This window comes from Girardinichthys multiradiatus, chromosome 6 (assembly GCF_021462225.1).
Source record: "Girardinichthys multiradiatus isolate DD_20200921_A chromosome 6, DD_fGirMul_XY1, whole genome shotgun sequence".
Taxonomy (NCBI): Eukaryota; Metazoa; Chordata; class Actinopteri; order Cyprinodontiformes; family Goodeidae; genus Girardinichthys; species Girardinichthys multiradiatus.
In genome coordinates, this window is record NC_061799.1 from 24,892,034 (window position 1) to 24,911,619 (window position 19,586).

Sequence of the window (19,586 nt, forward strand, 5' to 3'; positions counted from 1 at the left end):
CCTCTGGCTACCAGCTACCACACAACACTGCATAATCCAAGATCCGGGTCAATGCAAAAAAGGAGGAGCTGTTTGCTTCCTTTACCGCATTAAAGCAAATTAAAGGGAAAGTATTTCAGCACTTTTGAGCACTGCGATTATAGACTGCTCATATTTTAATGATTCAGTTTCAAAAAGGTAATAGAAAGGGATCCGAATATGAGAAGCGTGCCATGTGTACGATAGACAATCCCCCAAACAAAACAGAGCTGCTCGAAAACACCACCACAGTGAAATAATATAATAAGGTCTGTTTCATTTTTTCAGGTTCTCCAAGGAGCAGAGGAAAAGATTGCTAGAAAATGGATTATCTTTCTAACATTGTGAGTTCATAAGTCCAACTAGTAACTTTGTTGAAGGGCAGATACTGACTCTCTGAGGACAGAGCTCATATTTAGCCATGAGGCCTCCTCTGTGATTAGGAGAGGAGATGCAGGCATATTGACTCAGCTGTGTTTTTGCCTCTGTACTGTATGTAATTACCTCTTCAAAAATGAGCATTCCGCTAATCCTCTAATTCCAGATATTTTAGTGCTCGACTGGTCTAATAAGCAAATCAAATCATATCTGCACATCACAAATGAGTTTTGGAAATAGGCTGAAATAATTCCTTCTGAGTCGCCTCTCCCTGCCGGGATGGAGGGGGGCAGCCGTAGCACTGTGCTTAGTGTTTGTAGAGCTGTGGTCTGTGATTGGCTGTTGTGGTTTTTCCAGGCAGGAAATCTCACCTGTAACTCTGTCTGGAAGAAGAACTTCTGCGGGCACTGCGAGCAGTCGTATATCTTATCCTCCTGTCCATGGGCCGAGAAAATGTGCTGCTGAAGCTTGTTGGCCTGGACAAATACTGCACAGAAGAAATATGGAAATGTGAATAAAGATTTTATGGGCACACCGCCCCTTCAACGACCCCATCCGCCACTCCGCCAGACAATCAAGTTAATAATTATAGTAAGTTTATTTCTAAATAATGCAGATCACAACAGAAGTCAATAAAAGTTACATTTCCAATTTTTAACAGGTTTATACATTGTCCTCTTAAGAAACCAAAAGAGTATCTTGTTACTTCATTTATGCCTCTACAATTTTGTGCTCTCTGTATTACTTGGCGGAGCTCCGCCCTGACGCGCACAAGTGCTCGTGCACAGGTGAACATATACTCCTGCCAGTAAACAAAAAACACACTGGAAAATTTTTTTCAACCACAAGCAAAACAGGCTAAAATATCTTCAGTTGTGAGGATAGCAGCAATAACGCTCCTACTCAATATCTAACTACAGATAATAGCCTAAATACGTCCGGCCCCGCGCCTTACAAGGAGCAAAAATCAACACATCACCGGGTGACAGGTTTTGAGCCAGCTTGACTGTCAAAGGTGAAATACTCCATCTGGTTGTACAAGACTGATCTTGGTAAGTAACTATGTAAATACATATATAAAAGATAAAGATAGAGAGATGGAAAGAAGCAGACAAACAAAGATGAAGAAAAACAGAGATAAAAATAAAAAGATGTTTACAGATAGACATATAAATACATAAAACATAAAAATGACAAAGAAAAGATTATAGTTACAATCATAATAATAATAATAGTAATAATATTTTCATAGCAATGCCCTGTTGAATGTGTAGAAATAAATTAAGCAATATTGCTGTTAAAAGAAACACATAAAAATTTGTTCTTTAAGCGTTTGTATCGGTAAATGACACTTTGTGACCCCATACCATCTTCAAAAAAAAAAAAACCAGTGAGCTTTGTTGATAGTTTTACCTCCCATACCCTCCACCTCACTGTGGTTGATGGAAAGCAAAAGTGGGTCCTCGCCTGGCCTTGTGTCCAGTGGCTAAAAGAATTGGGCCTTTGTGTAATTTAAGATTTATACCCACAGGTATACAATGGTTACCAAGAGACACCCTTTACCATGAAAAATTGAAGTATAACTTAAAGATAATGCTTCAGTTATATTTCTTTCAAGTAATTTTTAGGGATACTAGTAAGCTGTGCGACTAGATATTGTTCAAAACAATTATTTCCAAATATGAGACATTTTACCCCACTGAATAAATGTACTCAAATTAAAGGTTGGATTTTTCATACATTTATTGCTACTACAATAATATATGAACATATTTTAATGTTTTTTTACTTATCTTTACCAGGAGTGCCAATAAATGTGGCTGGTGCTATACCTTGGTTTGGATAAAAACAGTTTAGATGTAAAAAGCAACTAGAGCGGTCATACTTCTGGTGCTAAAGCCGTTAAATTCATGATGTTTGGGGAATAAAGATGTTCCTTATTTAGCACTGCTGTGGGGACAACAAGACAGGAAATAAACAACCACAAACACTGGCATGACTTCAAGTGCAAAACATGGCCTCCATTAGTCTACATCACTAATTATATTGACAGTATAAATATTCATGGTGTTCCACTACTTATTCATGCAGGCGCAGATTGCAACTCGCCGTCATATAAACACACAACTCGCAGGAGCTTAAAACACATACCGTACATTTGTGTTTTAATTAAGCCACGGTCAACACTAAAAAAGCTAAGCGGAGATGCAACTGTGTGCGTCCTGAGCGGCTTGCATTGGTATGCCCTCCAAGGAGCACTTCAAACGCACCGTTTGTTATCCCATACCCCTGTGCTTTAAAGATTGCTGTCTAATCTCAAAGGTCTGGATGCTGTGGAAAAGTTAGCTCGTAGGGGCTTCATTTGAATTTCTTGCAGCTCAAAATAACTTCTCTTTTAATGGATGCACCATGGGCCACAGGGTGACAGAAGAAGAAAAGCAACAGCCACAAAAGGTGAGGCATCTGTCAGAGAGAAGGCTTTAAGGGTCGCTGTGGCCTTGTGCCGTGGCTGTACAACTTCAACATGTAAGTATTCGGGCTCACCTGGGAGAGTGATTATTAATTATTGAGCAGTGTGAAGTTGGGAAACATTTGGCTTCACTGAATGTCACACTCCCTGACCTGGGAAATAAAAGTTTAGATCCATAGCAGACACGCTGTGGGGACGCTGTCAGACTGCTAATGCCTAGGTGGCATCTGTCTGTGGAACACGGCAGCAATGTTAACCAGAAATGAACAAACCTCCTCTAATGAACAAACAGTGACTCCATGGCCCATTTCTGAGACTAACGGCCACAGCAATATGAGGATAAACATAACTGCCTGTTTTCCAGCCGGTGACAAAACATTTCGGCTCCAGGTTAAGACCTTGGCTATAACGCTTATTTGGGCTCTCCCTTACGCTCAAAAAACGACAACTGTTGTCTTTGTGTGGAATCCGTGCACTGAAAGCAGAAATTGTGCTGATAAACAATGGCCTTTTCCTTCAGCTGCGTTTTGTCTGCATATACAGTACAGAAGCAGGTCAGAGCAGCTGCAGGAAGCCTTCATTATGTCTTTGGCTGGAGGAAGAAAAAGTCAATACAGCAAAAATAAAAATGGATTTGAGACTTGGGGGGCCTTCAAATACTGTACAGCAGGGCCAAACACAACTGAGATGTCAAGTTAGATGTTACTCGCTGTTAACATGCAATTCTGGTCCAATGAGGGGCGAATTTAGTATAATCAGTTTTGCATTTATCAGTTGTAGGTTGGCAATCACTGACATGCAGAAGGAGAGTGATGGCTAATTAAAAGAGAAACAAACAATGCCCTAAATGATTTAATGGCCTATGTAAGGCATAGGGGGGGTCAAAAATACTAGCAAAGTATTTTCTAAGATCTGCCCTTTTAGCAAAGGCCTTCTGCAAAAAGCTTTAATTATAATGATTATAAGGTGATCATCTATGCACTACTTTATACATGGAAAAAAATACACAGTTTGCATGCAGTTGTTATGTTATATATCATGAAAAGGTTTAAGAGGTAACTTTTGCAAGGTACTGCAAGTCCTCCCAACTCTGCCCTTGCAGAAAGTTTCTAATGTTTCATGTAGCTCTGGTTTTATTCTATCAAAATCTTTTAAGATGTTGTAAAAAACAGGCTTTGCTGCACATATAGTGCAGTTACTCTTTATTTGATTTTTAATTTTTTACTTTAGTTGTCTTCATGGTTGCCTTTCAGATTGGCATGATGCATTAAATAATGTACTGTAATAAAAGGCTAAGCTAAAATTAATTACGGTGGGACCCTGTTTTGGCATTTGGCAGCATGAGCCGGATATCAAATATGCAACTGCATTGCCTCTTCCGAAGGAGGAGCAGAGCCCTCTCTTCCTGGAGGGTTGAAACGAGGATAGAGAGAAACGGGGAAGAAATAATTCAAAAATCACATCCAAACAGGATCAGCGACTGGCCATTGTGTCTCTCCCTGCTGAGAGTGTGAGAGGGAAGAGAAGAGAGAGCGAACTTTGTGGAGTTTGTTGGCCAGAGCAGAGCCAAGCTGAACAGAGCTGCACAGAGCGCTGAGTCGGGCTGGGCATCAGGGGTGTCAGTGCTGAGGGGGCTGAGGGGCCAAGGTCTCCTCGCTGTGGGGGATATTAAGCCCTCTGATTAGATCTCAGGGGCGGCGCATGGTAGACGTCTCCTTTACTACAGGCCCCAGCTCATCTTTATTTTGGCAGGGTGGTGCTCTCTGCAGGCTGCACTGCACCAATACTAAGCTGTTTGTGTAGGAAGGAAAAATGAGTTTGTTTTTTTCCCTCTTCTGTTCTCCTTTTCCATTTATTTGTCCATCTAGCCTACATGTGCTCATTTCTGCTTAAGTTGAGAACTCACAACACAGAACATTATCTGAGAGTTCTGAGCCACAGAGTTTATTCGGCGCCGTGAGCTGATAGTTTTGAGTTTTAAGTTAAAGCTTAGTCCTTTATTTTCTTTTTGTGTCTAAGCTGTCAAGATCCTAACTTCACATAGCAGCAGCATGTGAGCTGCAACTAAACAACACGCTAATTAAACTACCTTATTTGGATTTTAAGGCTTTGTATCCTGTAGTTTTTCAAGTTTGTGTTTCAAGTAGTGTTCCTCATGTGGTGACATAAGTAAAAAAAAAAAAAAACCAGTGCACACACACATATCCAGGACTTTCATCAGACACACTTTCTTCTGTTTTGTTTGTCTTAAGCACATATTCCCAATCACAATTTCCACACCAGCCCTCCCTACAGCTCCTAAGGGTGCAGGCAGACACTTCTAGCTGCAGGCTCCCCCACTTCTGAAACCTGTCAAATCTGTCCTGGGAGAGTCAGCCTCTCTCTCATCATCCAGGGGCTTATGGACCTCTCTCCATTTACCCTCCCTCCCTTACACAGCTCTCTTTTCCTCCTCCACTTCCCTCCTTTCATCTCACATCCAAACTTGCCAGTTGCAACCTTCTCAGCCTCCTTTAAGTTTTGTCTCCTTTTCTCCTCTACATTTGTCTGTCCCCATGTACTGTCTTTAACTTACTTTCTCTAATACTTTTCTTCAGTCTTGTTTTGCAGTGTGATGCAGCCCTCACCACCTCAACCCCGTTTAGATTTAGGATAATCAGGTGTTTAAAAAGAATGACAATCACTCTCTGCCTCCCACTGTGTTTTAGGTCACAAGGGGGCAGATCAAACTGAAACATGTGCACTGAAGGGGAATGGGCTTTTAAACAAAGAGGAACCTTGTTAAATGAGTGCGCTCAACAGCCCAGCCACCACCTAGTTTGATCAAAGTTTTGCTTTCATGTCCGGACTCATTACTTCTGCTGAAGGGACCCTTTAAATCTGTGAAAATAACAGACTTTAACAACCCATGCATGATATAGATCTGAAATAGTTCAATACATTGGCATTGATCCACTAACTGTGAATGCAAATAGGATATTAACCAGACTGGTCAAAGTAACATTTGATGCTGTTTTAAAGTACTTTCAATTTATAGGAATCTCAGCAGTTTTGGCTTCCACAGATACAACATTAGTTAGGAAGTTTTCAGAGGTGTCAAAAGTTAGTTTGCATAATAAGTCAATTTGCCTTTATAAATTATTTAAAAAATGTTAACAACACTCTTATTAATCAAGCTCTATATACTTCATACATAACCATCAAGCAATTTTAAGGTAGGTATAAACCATTGTCACTGCTCTCTTTTGGTCTAACAAAAGCTTATTTTTGGTCAAAAGTCTCTTTTTCTTGATTAATAACAGTTTTATTAACTATTTATTAGTCATTTATAAGGGGAGTTGTATCATAAACTGGTAGTGACATTGCAAAGAAAACCTATGACTGTATTGATCACATGTCACAAGTCACATGTCACAAGTCATGTCACACCCCTCAGGGTGTATGGAAACCATGCATCCTTTTACTTCCACTTGACTATTATGGACTACTTTGTGATTGTTTATCACAAAACCTCCCCAAATACATACAATTTGGTGTGCAACATTATAAAATGTGGAGTTGAAGGAGTATGAGGCCTTTAGCAAGAAACTGTAAATAGCCAATACAAATAATGGAAATCCAGTGCTCCGGGGAGTATTTTGTAAGAAAAGAATTGAATACAAGTGCTAAAAATGCATTGAAATGTAAAACAGAAGCTAGTGAATGTGTATGTTTATGTCTGTAAGAAAGTTTTAAAATAAAGTTAGTGTCCAGCAACACAGAGGATAAATGTCTTCATTTTTTAATATCTTAGACTCAGCTTGAAGAAATTTATTCAAGGACAGCTGTCAGCTAATCTCTCAATTGCTCTGTTCCCTCCAAGCATTCTGACTTCAGCTCGGCCTGCCTGTCCCCTGCATCCCCAACAGAGGGAGGCCTTTCAGTTCATCCTGTACTCTCCATCGCACGCCTTCCCGGCTACCACAGGCCTCTTCGCCCATCTGTCTGTCTGCTTCACGACTGCTGTCCTGAGGGGGCACTCTGTCTCTACCTCCTTCCCTCTCCCTTCCTCTTAGCATCCCTCTCTCTCTCTTCCTCCTCTCTCTCATGTGCCGTGATCGATATGGACGCTTAGGGAGTGGGGGGACCTGTCTGTCAAAGACGCCGCTGGAAAATGAAGGCTCAGATGAAGGAGGCATGCTCTGTATATTAAATGCCCAGACCCCTGTGAGGGGTGGAGGGAGAGGAGTTTATGGGTGGGGGGGAAATATCAATAGGTTTCTTCTAAAAGAGATATAAGGCCAAAACAACGATGTAGAGTAGGGGGAGGAGATTGGAAAGAAGGAAGCTGTAAACTGAGGTGGAAGAAGATGTACAGGAACGAAAAAAGATGCAGAATATGAATTAATGATGTTAACTGATCTAACAAGTGGAGATGAGGCAAATTAGTTTATTGTGCAGGGGATGGATGAAGTTGGGGGTGGTGGTGGGGTTATAGCATGTAGGCAGAGGAAATGAGCTGGACACAAAAAGTGTTAGGAAGAGTAAAGAGCTGAGAAGGGAGAAAGAGTGAAGAGCCGAAGTTAACGACTTTGCAGATTTCATTATAGAGATAGTTAACCCTGTTGACACTGAAGGAGGGCGCTATTCTCTCAGGAGGAGTCCGGTCCTTCCACCTCCACGCACAGAGACAGATGAGATCATTACAGCTATCAGCACCACTGCCATCCACAATTAGCACATCTCCTCTTCTTTCTCCACTCCTCCATCCCCCCGTCTTCCCCCCTGCTCTCTTTCTTTCTCCCCCCTCTCACCTCATGACACTCCTTTGGCCTTGATTTTCAGGCAATTTGATGAAACAAAAAGCCACATGGTGCAAACTGCTATCAGCTTTATCTGGCTGGCTTGCTTGACCTTTCCAGACTCATTTAGAACCTACAGTACCTTGCAAAAGTATTTATATTGCCTGAACGTTTTCACATTTTTTCATATTATAATTTAAACTTTCTATGTATTTTATAGAGATCTTATGAGAGAAACCAACTAAAATAGAACATAATTGTAAAGCGGAAGCATACATATTTTTTAATTATTATTTAAAGTAAAACTCTGAAATGTCTGGCATGGAAGAGTAATAAGAAGAAAGCAGCTATGGAAAAAAATCCCAAAAGAAGTCCCAATGCTCGTTTTCCAGAACCCATGTAGGTGACCCAGCAAAAAAGGAGAAGAATTTGTTCTTTTAGGCCTCCAAAGAAAATGTTGTGTGTGGGGGAAAACTAACAATACACACTACCACAAACACACCATCCCTACTGTGAAACATGGTAGTGGCAGCATCATGGTGTGGGGATGCTTTAATTCAGCAGGGACAAAGAGGCTGGTCAGTGTTGATGGATGGAGCTAAATACAAGGAGATCCTGGAAGAAAACCTGTTGAAGGCTGCAAAACACTTGATACTGAGGTAAAGGTCCAACCTTCCACAACAACAACAACCTTAAAGATACAGCTACATCAACAATGCAATGGCTTGAAGCATGTTCATTTGTTAGAATGACCTCAACCTTAATCGTAAAATCTGTGACAATATTTTAAAATCGTTGCTACTCTCCATTTAATGTCTGAGGCTGAGCTATTTTAGATGAATGGATAAAACTTAAAATCTCTGATGTGGACATGGAGACAAACCCCAAAAGATTTGCACTTGAATGTACAGCAAAATGGGTTCCTGCAAGGAATTGATACAGGGGTTGTTCAATGTACCTGCAATGCTTTTTTGACTTATTATTATTTTATTAAAAAAAAAAGTAAAACCATGTTCCACATTTGAATCATGCACTACTTTGTGCTAACTTATCAGATGAAACCCCCAATTAAATCCAGTAGTTTCTGACTCTAGGGTGGCAAAATGTGAAAATGTTCAATAGATATGAATAGACACTGTATTTGCCTTTTCAAATTCAGAGAATTGTCTTTTTTCAAAGTTACCAATAACACATTTTCCATTTAGATTTTCTTTGTATTATTTTGCTGGATATGTCTTTAAGGTACTGTACAAACCTGTAAAGCAGACTGGACACTTGAAGGTTCCACCCATGCCCTCAAAGCTATGCTCAATCAGGTGGCATTGAAGCTTCGCCGGTGAGTCGAATGACTGACTACAGAGCTTGCATTCATGGTTCAGTCCTTCCTCTGCGGAGAAGAAACAACACAAACACACAGAGAAACCATGAGTGGGAAAATAAACAGAGCATGAAGGGCCAGGGAGCACCAAAAGGTCTTGCTCTAGTCTTAACCCTAACACCAACAGTTTTTGTATTCTTGAGATGAAATTTTAACGATTTAAACAGGAAAAAAAGAACATGTGACCCTTTCTTATTAAACACTGGGGTCTCAGTTATTCTTGCTAACGAACGTGGTGGACATTAGATTTTTTTATTAACTTGCACAAACAATGATTTGTGCAAGGTAGGAAAAGAGGGATTTGAGTTTTGCAGTCTCAAATACAGATGTTTGTTAAGAACTTTCATTTTAACTTAGTTTAGTATCAGCAATCTTCAGTCTGCTTTACAACTGGGGCTGGCTATTAGGCAAAAAAATATATTGCTATTGAATATAGACATGGTTATATTAATTGAGATCCAGCCATAGTTTTCTGACTATTCTTTTATTTTTCAATCAGCTTGATGTCTCCAGCACTGTCACTGAGCTTAAGCATCTAGGGCAATACGATCTAGATGTGGTGTGGGCATCAAAGACATTGGAGGGTTTAGATTTTGTTTTATTAATATCAAGCACTGGTAAAATACATGGCATGTAGTGTAATAAACTACCAAATTGCACACATTGGTTCTAAGTGAATGTGTTGTTCAGCTGTGTTTACAACATTTACAAATGCATAAAGATGCTATATGACTGCTGGTTTACAGGCAAGAAATCCACATACATTTCAGAAACTCTACTAACAGCTTAAAAAGATGTTATAACTGTTAACCGTGCAGTTTTATTTAGACTAACTCGCTGACTTAGATTTCTAGAAAAGTGCTTGTCTCCACTGTGTCAATAAAAGTGCTTTACACTCTGCCCCGGGCCAGACTGCGCACCATCAAATTCCTGGCAGAGCCTATCACTACAGGTCTGGGGTTAGGGTGGATCCCTCAGGGGCTCATCCAGGGTTTATCCCCAGGTCTCCACAGCCCACTGCCCACCACAGAGGCCCTGGGTACTGAGAGCATGTATACATAATCAAGCTAAACAGCTGTGCATGGTCGAGTCCAAGCTGAAGGTTTATCGTGTGTGTTAATTGCCAAATAAGGTAAAATATAGCAAGTAAAAATGAGATGATAGCAACCTTAAATGTAGAATATCACATTTAATTTGTAACAATTTTAACATTTACAGCTGTAAAATTGGACTATTATTGCAATCTTTATTTCACTTTGTCCGATTATTACCAAATTTGTATTTTCCTCTTTTGTAGAAGCACTAAAACATCAGACAAAGTAATGACATCTGTAAAAAATAGCTGGTGTCTCAGCTTCTTTATCTTTGAGTTGATGGTGAGTATATGTGACAACTGGAACCCGATGATCCCTAATTCTCCAGCAAAAGAAGGGAATTGAAATTGTATGTCCTGCAGTGCCAAAAGACACAGTGGGAAAATATTCATACTGAACATTTTCAACATTCCAGCTTTTTCCCTACATCTTTTCTCAATAGCATAAATGTGTACTTAATGCTGAAAATGACATATGTTTGCTGCATTGAAACAAGCTGTAAGCAGGCAGCATATATCATCCTGTGCTCACAGACAACATCTCTGCATGACAGGCAAAAGCTGATCAAAGCAGCTTAAAATAGTTTGAGAGAGAGCAAGTTGATTTTGTGTTTTCTGCGATCATGTATTTGACAGATGAGTTACTCTGTACCCTACATGCGGATCTGAGTGTAGCACCAGGTATCAGCAAAAGAGGGAGGGCAGGGGGTTAGAGGAAAGCAGCACGACTGCATCCAGGCAGCCGTGCAAGAGGATCACTGTCCTCTTTTATCACCGCTCAGTTTGCCTATCTGTGTTAGGGTGTGCACACTTAAGGTCAAGTTTGCTGCAGCTTACGCGGATCCGCTCCTCCACCATATGCGCAGCCCTCATTTGACCCTTGTACACAATGCTTTCCCTTTGGAGACCTGGCCTGCTTCATTATACAGATAACTCTGCACCTGCATGACTGACCTTGTGTGAGTTGATGTGTATGTTTATGTCCGTAAGCAGGTGCATTAGGGGAAGATGGAGGTAGAAAGTTGGAGCACTTCACTTTTAAAGGACAAGCCTGGTGTTATTCACAGCTATATTTTAAAAAGATGCCTTCATCTTGACCTTATTTCCGATAAAATAGTATGTAGACCAGAATAATTGGCATGTGTCACTGGTAATATGAACTTTGTTGTGTTTCCGTTCTATTTCTCCTGACATATTTAAAATGTTTTACACATGTACTTGACATGGCATATATATTTTTTTTATACAAAAAAACATGTTAATATAAAAACCATGTTTGTTCTGCCTGAAAAAGCATAAACTATGAATAATTGTAGAGACATAATTTAATATAAAATATTTTTTGTTAAACATTTTGTGGTTTTTTTTTGTGAGTAGTGGACAGAATGTGAAGATTTAAGCATGCAGAAGTAAACCAGATGATACTGTGTATAGCATGCAGGTAGTAAACATCCTTTAGGAAGGTACGAAATGTTGTGGGTGCGGAGTGATGCATCATTGGTGGGATATGTCCCAACGGCCAACAGCTCCATTTCATACCTGAAAGAGTAAGGCTATGCTTTGTTCATTAGAGATTGAACAAATAGTAAATGGCCTGGACTTGAATAGCGCTTTATCAAGTCCAGAGAGACCTCAAAGCGTTTTACACTATAATCAGTCATTCACCCAATCATTCACACACTGACAGTGATGAGCCACAATGTAGCCACAGCTACCCTGGGGCACACTGACAGAAGCAAGGCTGCTATACACAGGTGCCACCAAGCCCTCTGACCACCATCAGTAGGCAAGGCGGGTGAGATGTCTTGCCCAAGGACACAACAACTGAGACAGAGAGAGCGGGGATTCAAACTGGCAACCCACTGGTTAAAGGATGAACCCCTAACATTGCCACCACCATCGCCAAACAAAGCATAACTGATTCTGTAATAACTTTGACTCTAACTTTATCTGATTGCTTATTCTTTGTGTACATTAATCATTGCTACTTAGATTTGCTGGAATTATCATCTAGAATTTAAATCCATGTGTTCTGTTCATTTTGCCGTAAAACCATTCCTTACATGTGTAGTTTTGCACCTCTGTTTTGTAACTATTCCTTTCATATCTGGCTCTTTCAGGACTGGGTTTGTATTCTGTAAAGCAACAGAGGCTGAATCAGGCTGCCAGCCTTTTTCTTAGTGAGAGCCAAGGGAGGAAGTCAGCTTCCTCACCCCTATAGCTGCCTCATTGGGCTGAGGTCACTTCCTGTTGCCCCCCCAGCCCTTCTCCAGGCCTGCCCAATCAGCAAGGCCATGTGTGGGCCCCCACCCCTCCCAGAGCAGACTCTGGATATAGTTACAAGGCCACAGGGGACTGTCAGTTCTCTCTCTCCTTCTCTCTCTATCCTCCTCTCTCCCTCCTCCCACTCTGTTTTTCAGAGTCTCCCGGGTGTTCTCAGCTGCCACCACCCTGTCCCCCTGCACTCCTAAGAAAATCCTTTAGATGAAAACTGCTCCTGCGTCTGCTCCCTCTAAGCATCCCTGACACCAGCAAAGTAAGCCCATCTGCATATCCACAGGGTCTTGCGTTCCTGGGGCTCATGGTTTATGTATTTCACAGCTCCTTAAAACACAAACGCCTAATATTTCTCCCATGTGGAGGACAGGAGAGGGAGTGGGGAAAACTACTTTCACAAAGAATGGTCTCTATTTCTCTGTGCTGTTTACTTTTTTATCCAGGCAGAGATCTATGTGCTGTTGAAGGTTGCTTGAGATGCAGGGGCTAGCAGATCTGGCTCTTATAGTTTAGTCAAGTGAAAATTTACACAGACAGTTTAGTGAGTTCAGCATGTGAAAAAGTATTGACTGTCCTTTAACGTTTTTGCACTTTGTCACATTATAATCACAAATCCAAAGTATTTGAACAATATTTATTTGTTAGACCAACAGTAACACAGCAATATGCCTTGATTTGTAATTCTGGCTCTATGTTTAAAGTTAATGCCCTGCCTTTAAGGTGAACTCAAGTCTTTTGCGGCGTCTAACATTTATTTGCAGGTTGAACCTGTGTTGCGTTCAAGCAGCCCATCCAAGTTTCCCCAGAGCATAATGCTGCCACTTCTATGTTTCATGCTGGGATTGGTGTATTCAGATTAATGTGGATTGCATAGCATTTGCAATTTCTCATTTTAGGTCTCATCTGACCAGAGAACACTATTTCACATGATCCATATGCCCCTTACAAGACCCGCAGCAAAAGAAAAAAAAGTCTGAAAACCAGATTTGTTATTTTGTTCTTTCAATTATGTATTTCTTCATGCCAAATTTCAATAAAAGCCACATTTATGGAGACTATGAAAAATAACTATCCTTTCAAAAAAGTATCTTAACCTGATCATGTGTATCTCTGCAGCTCCTCCAGTGTAACTATGGGCCTCTTGGTATCTTCCCTGATTAATACCATCCTTAGTGCTCTTAATCTTGCCTGGCCTGTCTGTTTTGATCAGGGGGTCTGCAAACTGTGGCTCCAGAGAAGCATGTGACTCTTCAAGCCAAACAGTTAGTCCTATTCACTGTACCCAAAAACTATAAAGAATAGAGGAATGTGAAATAATTCAAATGGATATGAATAATTGCAAAGCACTGGAAATGTGGAAATATCTATGCGACTGAGTGACAGTCTAAAGCTAAAGTAACCAAACTCAACCTTAATTTGAGATAATAGTGTGTAATTAAACACAATGGAGGGGCATTGTTTAATTAAAAAATCTCCCTCATCTTACTTCGTTTCAACGTCACCACTGTCCCTCACTCCATTTAAACAGCACTGCTGAGAAGCGGTTTGAATTAGAGCACTTCGTTTTCCACAAGAAAAGTCTGATACTTGGATTTACTCCCCTCTCTGGGGCACAGTGAGCGCTTCTCTGAAGCTCACTATTAGAGGGACCCCAGTTGCTTGTGCGTCGCCAGAGTAGATGATATTAAGGACATCAATCTGGGTACTTCTTTTTGCAGAGAGTAATGAGCAAACAAGTGGGAGAACAAATTGAGAATATTTAGTAGACTTGAATGGGCTGTTTCAGAGAAGCGGAGACAGAGCGGATGTAGCGATCAAAGCTTTTCCTCTCAACCTAAAAGGCCAAAGCGAGGCTGAGCATCTCAAATGTCAGATCCTGCAATAAAATAAAGCAATACCTGCATTGGATGAGCATGTTTTATGAGGAACTCTGCCTTTGCACCACCATCTGTCTCCTACATTTTAGTCTGATGTTGGAGTTATGTGTTAATAAACCAACAAGAACTGCTGTTCAGCAGACTCACTGCTGTACACACAACCCACTGCAGGATGCTGGATGGTAGCAGAAGAGAAAGCTTTGGGCCTGTAAACAGTAGGTGGGTTTACTTCGTCTTCTCTCCACGGGAACTATCCATTAACTGATAATGGGGGGAAAATCTGCGTGATTAAGGCCCAGGGAATTATGGGTGAATACAAATTGACTCCACCTCCGTGTGGTGCGCTCTCTTGAGGTAGAAGCACTGCTCATAAGGCAAGAGCTCATTTCAAAAGTACTATGTGGCCTATTAAGGACCGGGGGAATGCAGAGTATGGGGGTGTGAAGGTGGTAGGTGGGAACGCAGAGGGATGGACTCCCCCTGGACTAAAACTGATTGGAGAACTGGTGCCTGGGGGGGCGGAACATTTTTAATACTTTCTTCCTGCCTCTACAGTTTAAAAGGGTTGGAGAGAATCAAGTTAGAGAGTAAAATTTAGTGTCTTGCAAAACTATTAATATCCCTTAAACTTGTTCATCGTATTTGATCTTTTTGTATTTGATTGTCTAACACAATGTAAGGATATTTTCAAGTGGAAGGACAACAATACATATTAAAAAAAAGTCTTTATAAATAAAAACTGGAAAATTTGGTATACATTTGTATTCAGCCCCCTTTACTTAGACATCCCTATATAAAGTCCAGTACAAAGAAATGGCTTCGCTGGTCAGGATTTATACCATAATGTCATTTAATCTCAGTTTAAATACAGCTGTTCAGTGAAGGTCTCAGGGAAACGTGGGATGACATCATCATGCAGTGGGATGCGTTTACTTAGCAGAGAGAGGGACGCTGGTCAAGGTTTAAAACTAGATGGACAGAGCTAAATGCAGTGCAATCATGAAAATAAAGCAATTTAAGGCAGCAAAAGACATGAAAACGGTGTGCAGTTTCACCTCGTAGCAGGACAACAACACCAAACTTTTACAGCCAAAGCTGGAGTTCTTTACATCCAACCATATTAATGCTGTAGAATGGCCCAGTTAAAGTGCAGACCTAAATATAATTGTGAATCTGTGGCAAGACCTGAACATGGATGTTGACAGATGCTCACAGATTCTGGTAAAAACACATTTCAAAAATGTTGAAGCTGTAAATGTTTTTACTCAAAGGGGCTAAATACATATGTATGCTTCTCTTTCCAGTATTTTATTTGTAAAGAACATTTGCAAACAATTGAGAATACTTAAACGTATGTGGTTGTAACATGACAAAATGTGTTAAACCTCTACGAGTTTCAATACTTTTGCATGACACTTAATTGCTGACATAAATAAAATCTGTAAATCTCCTAAGTCTATAAAAATATCATTGTATGACATAAACAAAAAGGGAAATGTGGTGTAGTACCATCTAATAAAAGTTAAAATACTAGAGAACGACTGCACCAAGAAAGGAAAACTATATGTACATCTATGAGAAAGTAAGGATGTAAAATACTTTTTTTGTTCTGCAAGAGAAAGATACCAATAAGGTAAGCCATGTTCCTCTCCCAACTTTGGATTATTTCCAACCTGCAAAGGGAGAAAGAAGGGTGAGGATGGGACATGTCAGTGGTGACGCCCTCACACAGCAAGAGCAGAGGATTGTGGGGGAACAAAACTTTGAGACAATGTCAGCTCTGATGCATGGCAGCTCGTTGGAGGTGCTAACCAGAGCAGGGTTAGGCTCCTGCTAGGATCAGGCGCTCTCTGCCTACATTAACCGCTTCACAGCTCCCCTGGCTACCAGGCCGAAGGCAGAAACACCAAAATGGCAGGTTTTTGTGTTTAGATAAACATGCGTAACGCTTCAACGACTGTTACAAAGGGTTTAGCCAACTAGAACACCTTTTGGATTTTGCAAAACATAAGGGACAAAATCATGACAACACTTTCCTCTTTTCCACAAACATACCAAGCAGATTTCTTTCTTTTTTTTTTCTATGTCTCTATAAAAAGCCTTCAACTTTTCTGACCCAAAAACAATGAAAGACTAAAATCCTCAATGTACTAGTTTTGCCATATGGCGCAATTAGGTATAGAATTACTATAGCCCATTTTTTTGAGTTTTTTTAAATTATTGGCCAAGTCAAATAGTGGGAGTGTATTTTTATTTTTAGTATTGTACAAATGTGGCTTTAAATAAAAATATACTCTTTATTATGTTAATGTGGGTTATCTATTCACAACTAAAGGCAAAATATTGAAAGAAAGGCTTTTGATTCTTCACGTGCTAGTGACAAGACCTGCCCTGATCATCTGATCATACTCCTAATAACATTGTCAACATTAGATTTTTTTTTAGATTTGTTGTAAAACATTTTGAGCTTTGAAACAGATGTTTCAATACTTTTTTTATTGGTCAAAAATAATAGTAAATATATCACGAGGGCTTCCCAGATATATATTTATTTGTGTTTCAAACTGGAAATGTTTCTATATTACACATTCAACAAATCAACATTTTCTTGGTGACAGGTTGCAGCATCAAAAGGGGTTAAGAGCACCTGGTTGTAACAGAGGCAGCCCTGCTGCAGACTCTCACAAGGCGAATCTGTCCAGCTTCCATACCCTCACGGTGTTGGAGGAGTTTTTTTCATGGAAAGTTTAGGAACGGAAACCGTTTCTTGAAGTGATATTCAGTAACGACAGAGTTTGAGGGTGTATAGAAGGACAAATAGAGAAGTAGAGACACGAGGACATTACCTTGCTGTGATATTAATAGCTATTGTAGGAAATAAACAGGAACCTGATATTTCTGTCAAAGAGCTGCAATGAACGCTGCTCTTAAAAAACGTAGTGTTTTTTCAATAAATTAATTTTTTTCTGTGGAGTCAATATAGTTGAGTCAATGAAATTTAGTTTTTTTTATTCTGTCTTGGGTTTATTTGCACAATTTAATTGTAAATGTTTTTTTTTTTATATAACATGCTTGTTTTCCTTCTTTTTTTAGGTAAAGGCAGTTGGATCAGTCAACTTTATACCAAAGTGCAGACCTTATTTGTACCTTTTTTATAAAAATAACAGAACACAGAACAATAGAGAGAAAACAAAAGAAATGTAGGAAATTCAAAATATTATATAATATTTGTTAAATAGTTTATTTTCTTTTTTCGAAAGTAAAATCTGACCTATTTATTGTAAGATTACTGTCAAAGTCTCAAGAATATACAAATTTTATTCATCTTACAATTTATTTCCTTTTCCTAATTTCTTACTCATTTTTCAGGTTTAACCGTTTCTACACAGGAAATCTCATTTTAAAAAACGTGTTTCAAACGGGTAAAAACATATATTGTGATTCAGAAGACATTCTGTGTGTGTTGGTGAGAGTAATATGACGAAAAATAAGGTCAAACAGAAAAGTGAAAGAAAAAAAACTAGTGCTATTATTATTATTATATATTAATATAATTAATATAATTATTATTAATATCGGTGATTATTTTTGGAAAGGTTTTAGTCCAACTTTAGTTTCTTTGCACAAGTTAACCTGTGTTTCTCAAATGATTACATATTTAGTTTTTTTCTCCTATTATTTAGTTGGTAAAGGCTGATAAAGTAGTTTATTTTTATTATTTTATTAAAGCACAGTTTCTTCTTTATTTCTACATTATTTTGAAAATAAAAACATAACCAGAAGGACAATATCACATATTTTCTAATTGACACATAGAGATAAAATAGAGGAAATTTAAATGTAAAATGTATTCATCCATATCTAATTTCTTCTCTCTTTTTCCTTAACTTAAATACAAATTGAGTCTTGTTGAGTTGGAGGCTCTTGATACATTCTCTTCTCTAAAGTGGTGATCAGCCTGAAAAGTTTAAGACCCATTGCTTTAAGCTGTCATTAGAAACCACACACTATTGTTTCTTCAAAATCTGCAACAGGCTCTTATCTCTTTGAAATGATCACTAAAAGTTTTTGTGAAAATTACGTTTTAGAATTATTTTCACAATGTGTAACTTTTTTATGCTATGGGTCCTGAAAAGGCTTTAACAAAATGATACACTTGTTCGCGCTTGCTCAACTCATAGCTTCTTTTTGCTCCGAATCTATTCTAGAAATTGAGACATCCTTCAACATGGCATGCTGAGATCAATTTCCAGGTCACAGACAGGTGGACGGAGGAAGGAGAAGACGGTTCCACTCAAAAACAGAATTGAGAAGAGACTTGTGAGCCACTTTACTTGGTGTCAGCCACGAGACCTCGCCTTTTAGATTGTTTGACTGTCCTTCAACATAAATACAAGCCTTCATGACCTTCTTCTGTTATGATATTGTCAAACTGAGGCTAAACATCAAAGAATTTTTTTTGTGGAAATTATCGTACTGTATATTATGTGTTAGATTACTTAAGAGTGTTTCAGGTTTCTGAGAAATTGCTTTTCCTATTCATCCTACAAGTATACTTGCAAGTGAATGTAAATGATTATACATTAGGTTAAATTAATTGAGTATGTTGCCAATAACAAAAAATTGGTTGGATTTTCATCTTGCACACACAGGCTAAGCCCATTTTCTATGCTGGTCTATCATGGTTAGGCCTCAACCATATTTCTGTGGAAAAGAGTGGGAAAAGGGGTTTAAACTTGGCGATGAAGCTGCACTTGCAAGCACACTCACAAATGTTAATGTTTTCTCAGTTAACAGAATTGTAATGGGACAAAAACAACTGTGATGTCTAGTTTGAAGTGTTCCAAAATATTACATTAGGTATCAATGTTAGCATAAAAAAGTAAATTCAGATATTTTCTAGTCTACAGTGCCTTACCCTAACCTATCAACGTCAATTAGAATGTGTAATTGAATGCATACAAATTAAATTATTTTGCTAACAATTGACATTTCTTCTCAAAAAGCAAAAGTGTTTCCTCCTACTGCCTGAAGTCATTTGCTATTTCATAAATTTTTTTTGTTTGTTTCTTAAACAGATTCTAAATTATGTAGATACTGTAAATTTCTACAGTATATCTTGTTGAAATTTCATTATGCAATTGGTCCAGATTCCGACCACTAGATGGTGGCAAAGTGCTTCCAATAAGATCCTTGGGATGTGTTGAATATGCATTCAGTGACATAAGTGGGATATTTGCCACCTTAGCTGTGTGATGTTTTGAGACAAATTCGCAACAGTGATGTCTGTTGATGTTCGCTGCAGGATTTAGGG

General features: G+C 39.2%; 1 protein-coding gene across 7 annotated transcripts in view; it reads right to left on the reverse strand.

Moving 5' to 3' along the window:
* The window catches only part of LOC124869706 (zinc finger protein 521), a 130,561-nt gene that overhangs the window by 19,802 nt on the left and 91,173 nt on the right, over positions 1 to 19,586 (reverse strand). For all 7 annotated transcript variants that reach the window (XM_047367763.1, XM_047367762.1, XM_047367758.1 and 4 more), the window contains 2 exons: positions 8,903 to 9,034; positions 768 to 883 (listed from right to left, as the gene is read on the reverse strand). In XM_047367763.1, coding sequence (XP_047223719.1) covers positions 768 to 883; positions 8,903 to 9,034 — 248 coding nt within the window. The remainder of the gene's footprint in view (positions 1 to 767; positions 884 to 8,902; positions 9,035 to 19,586) is intronic.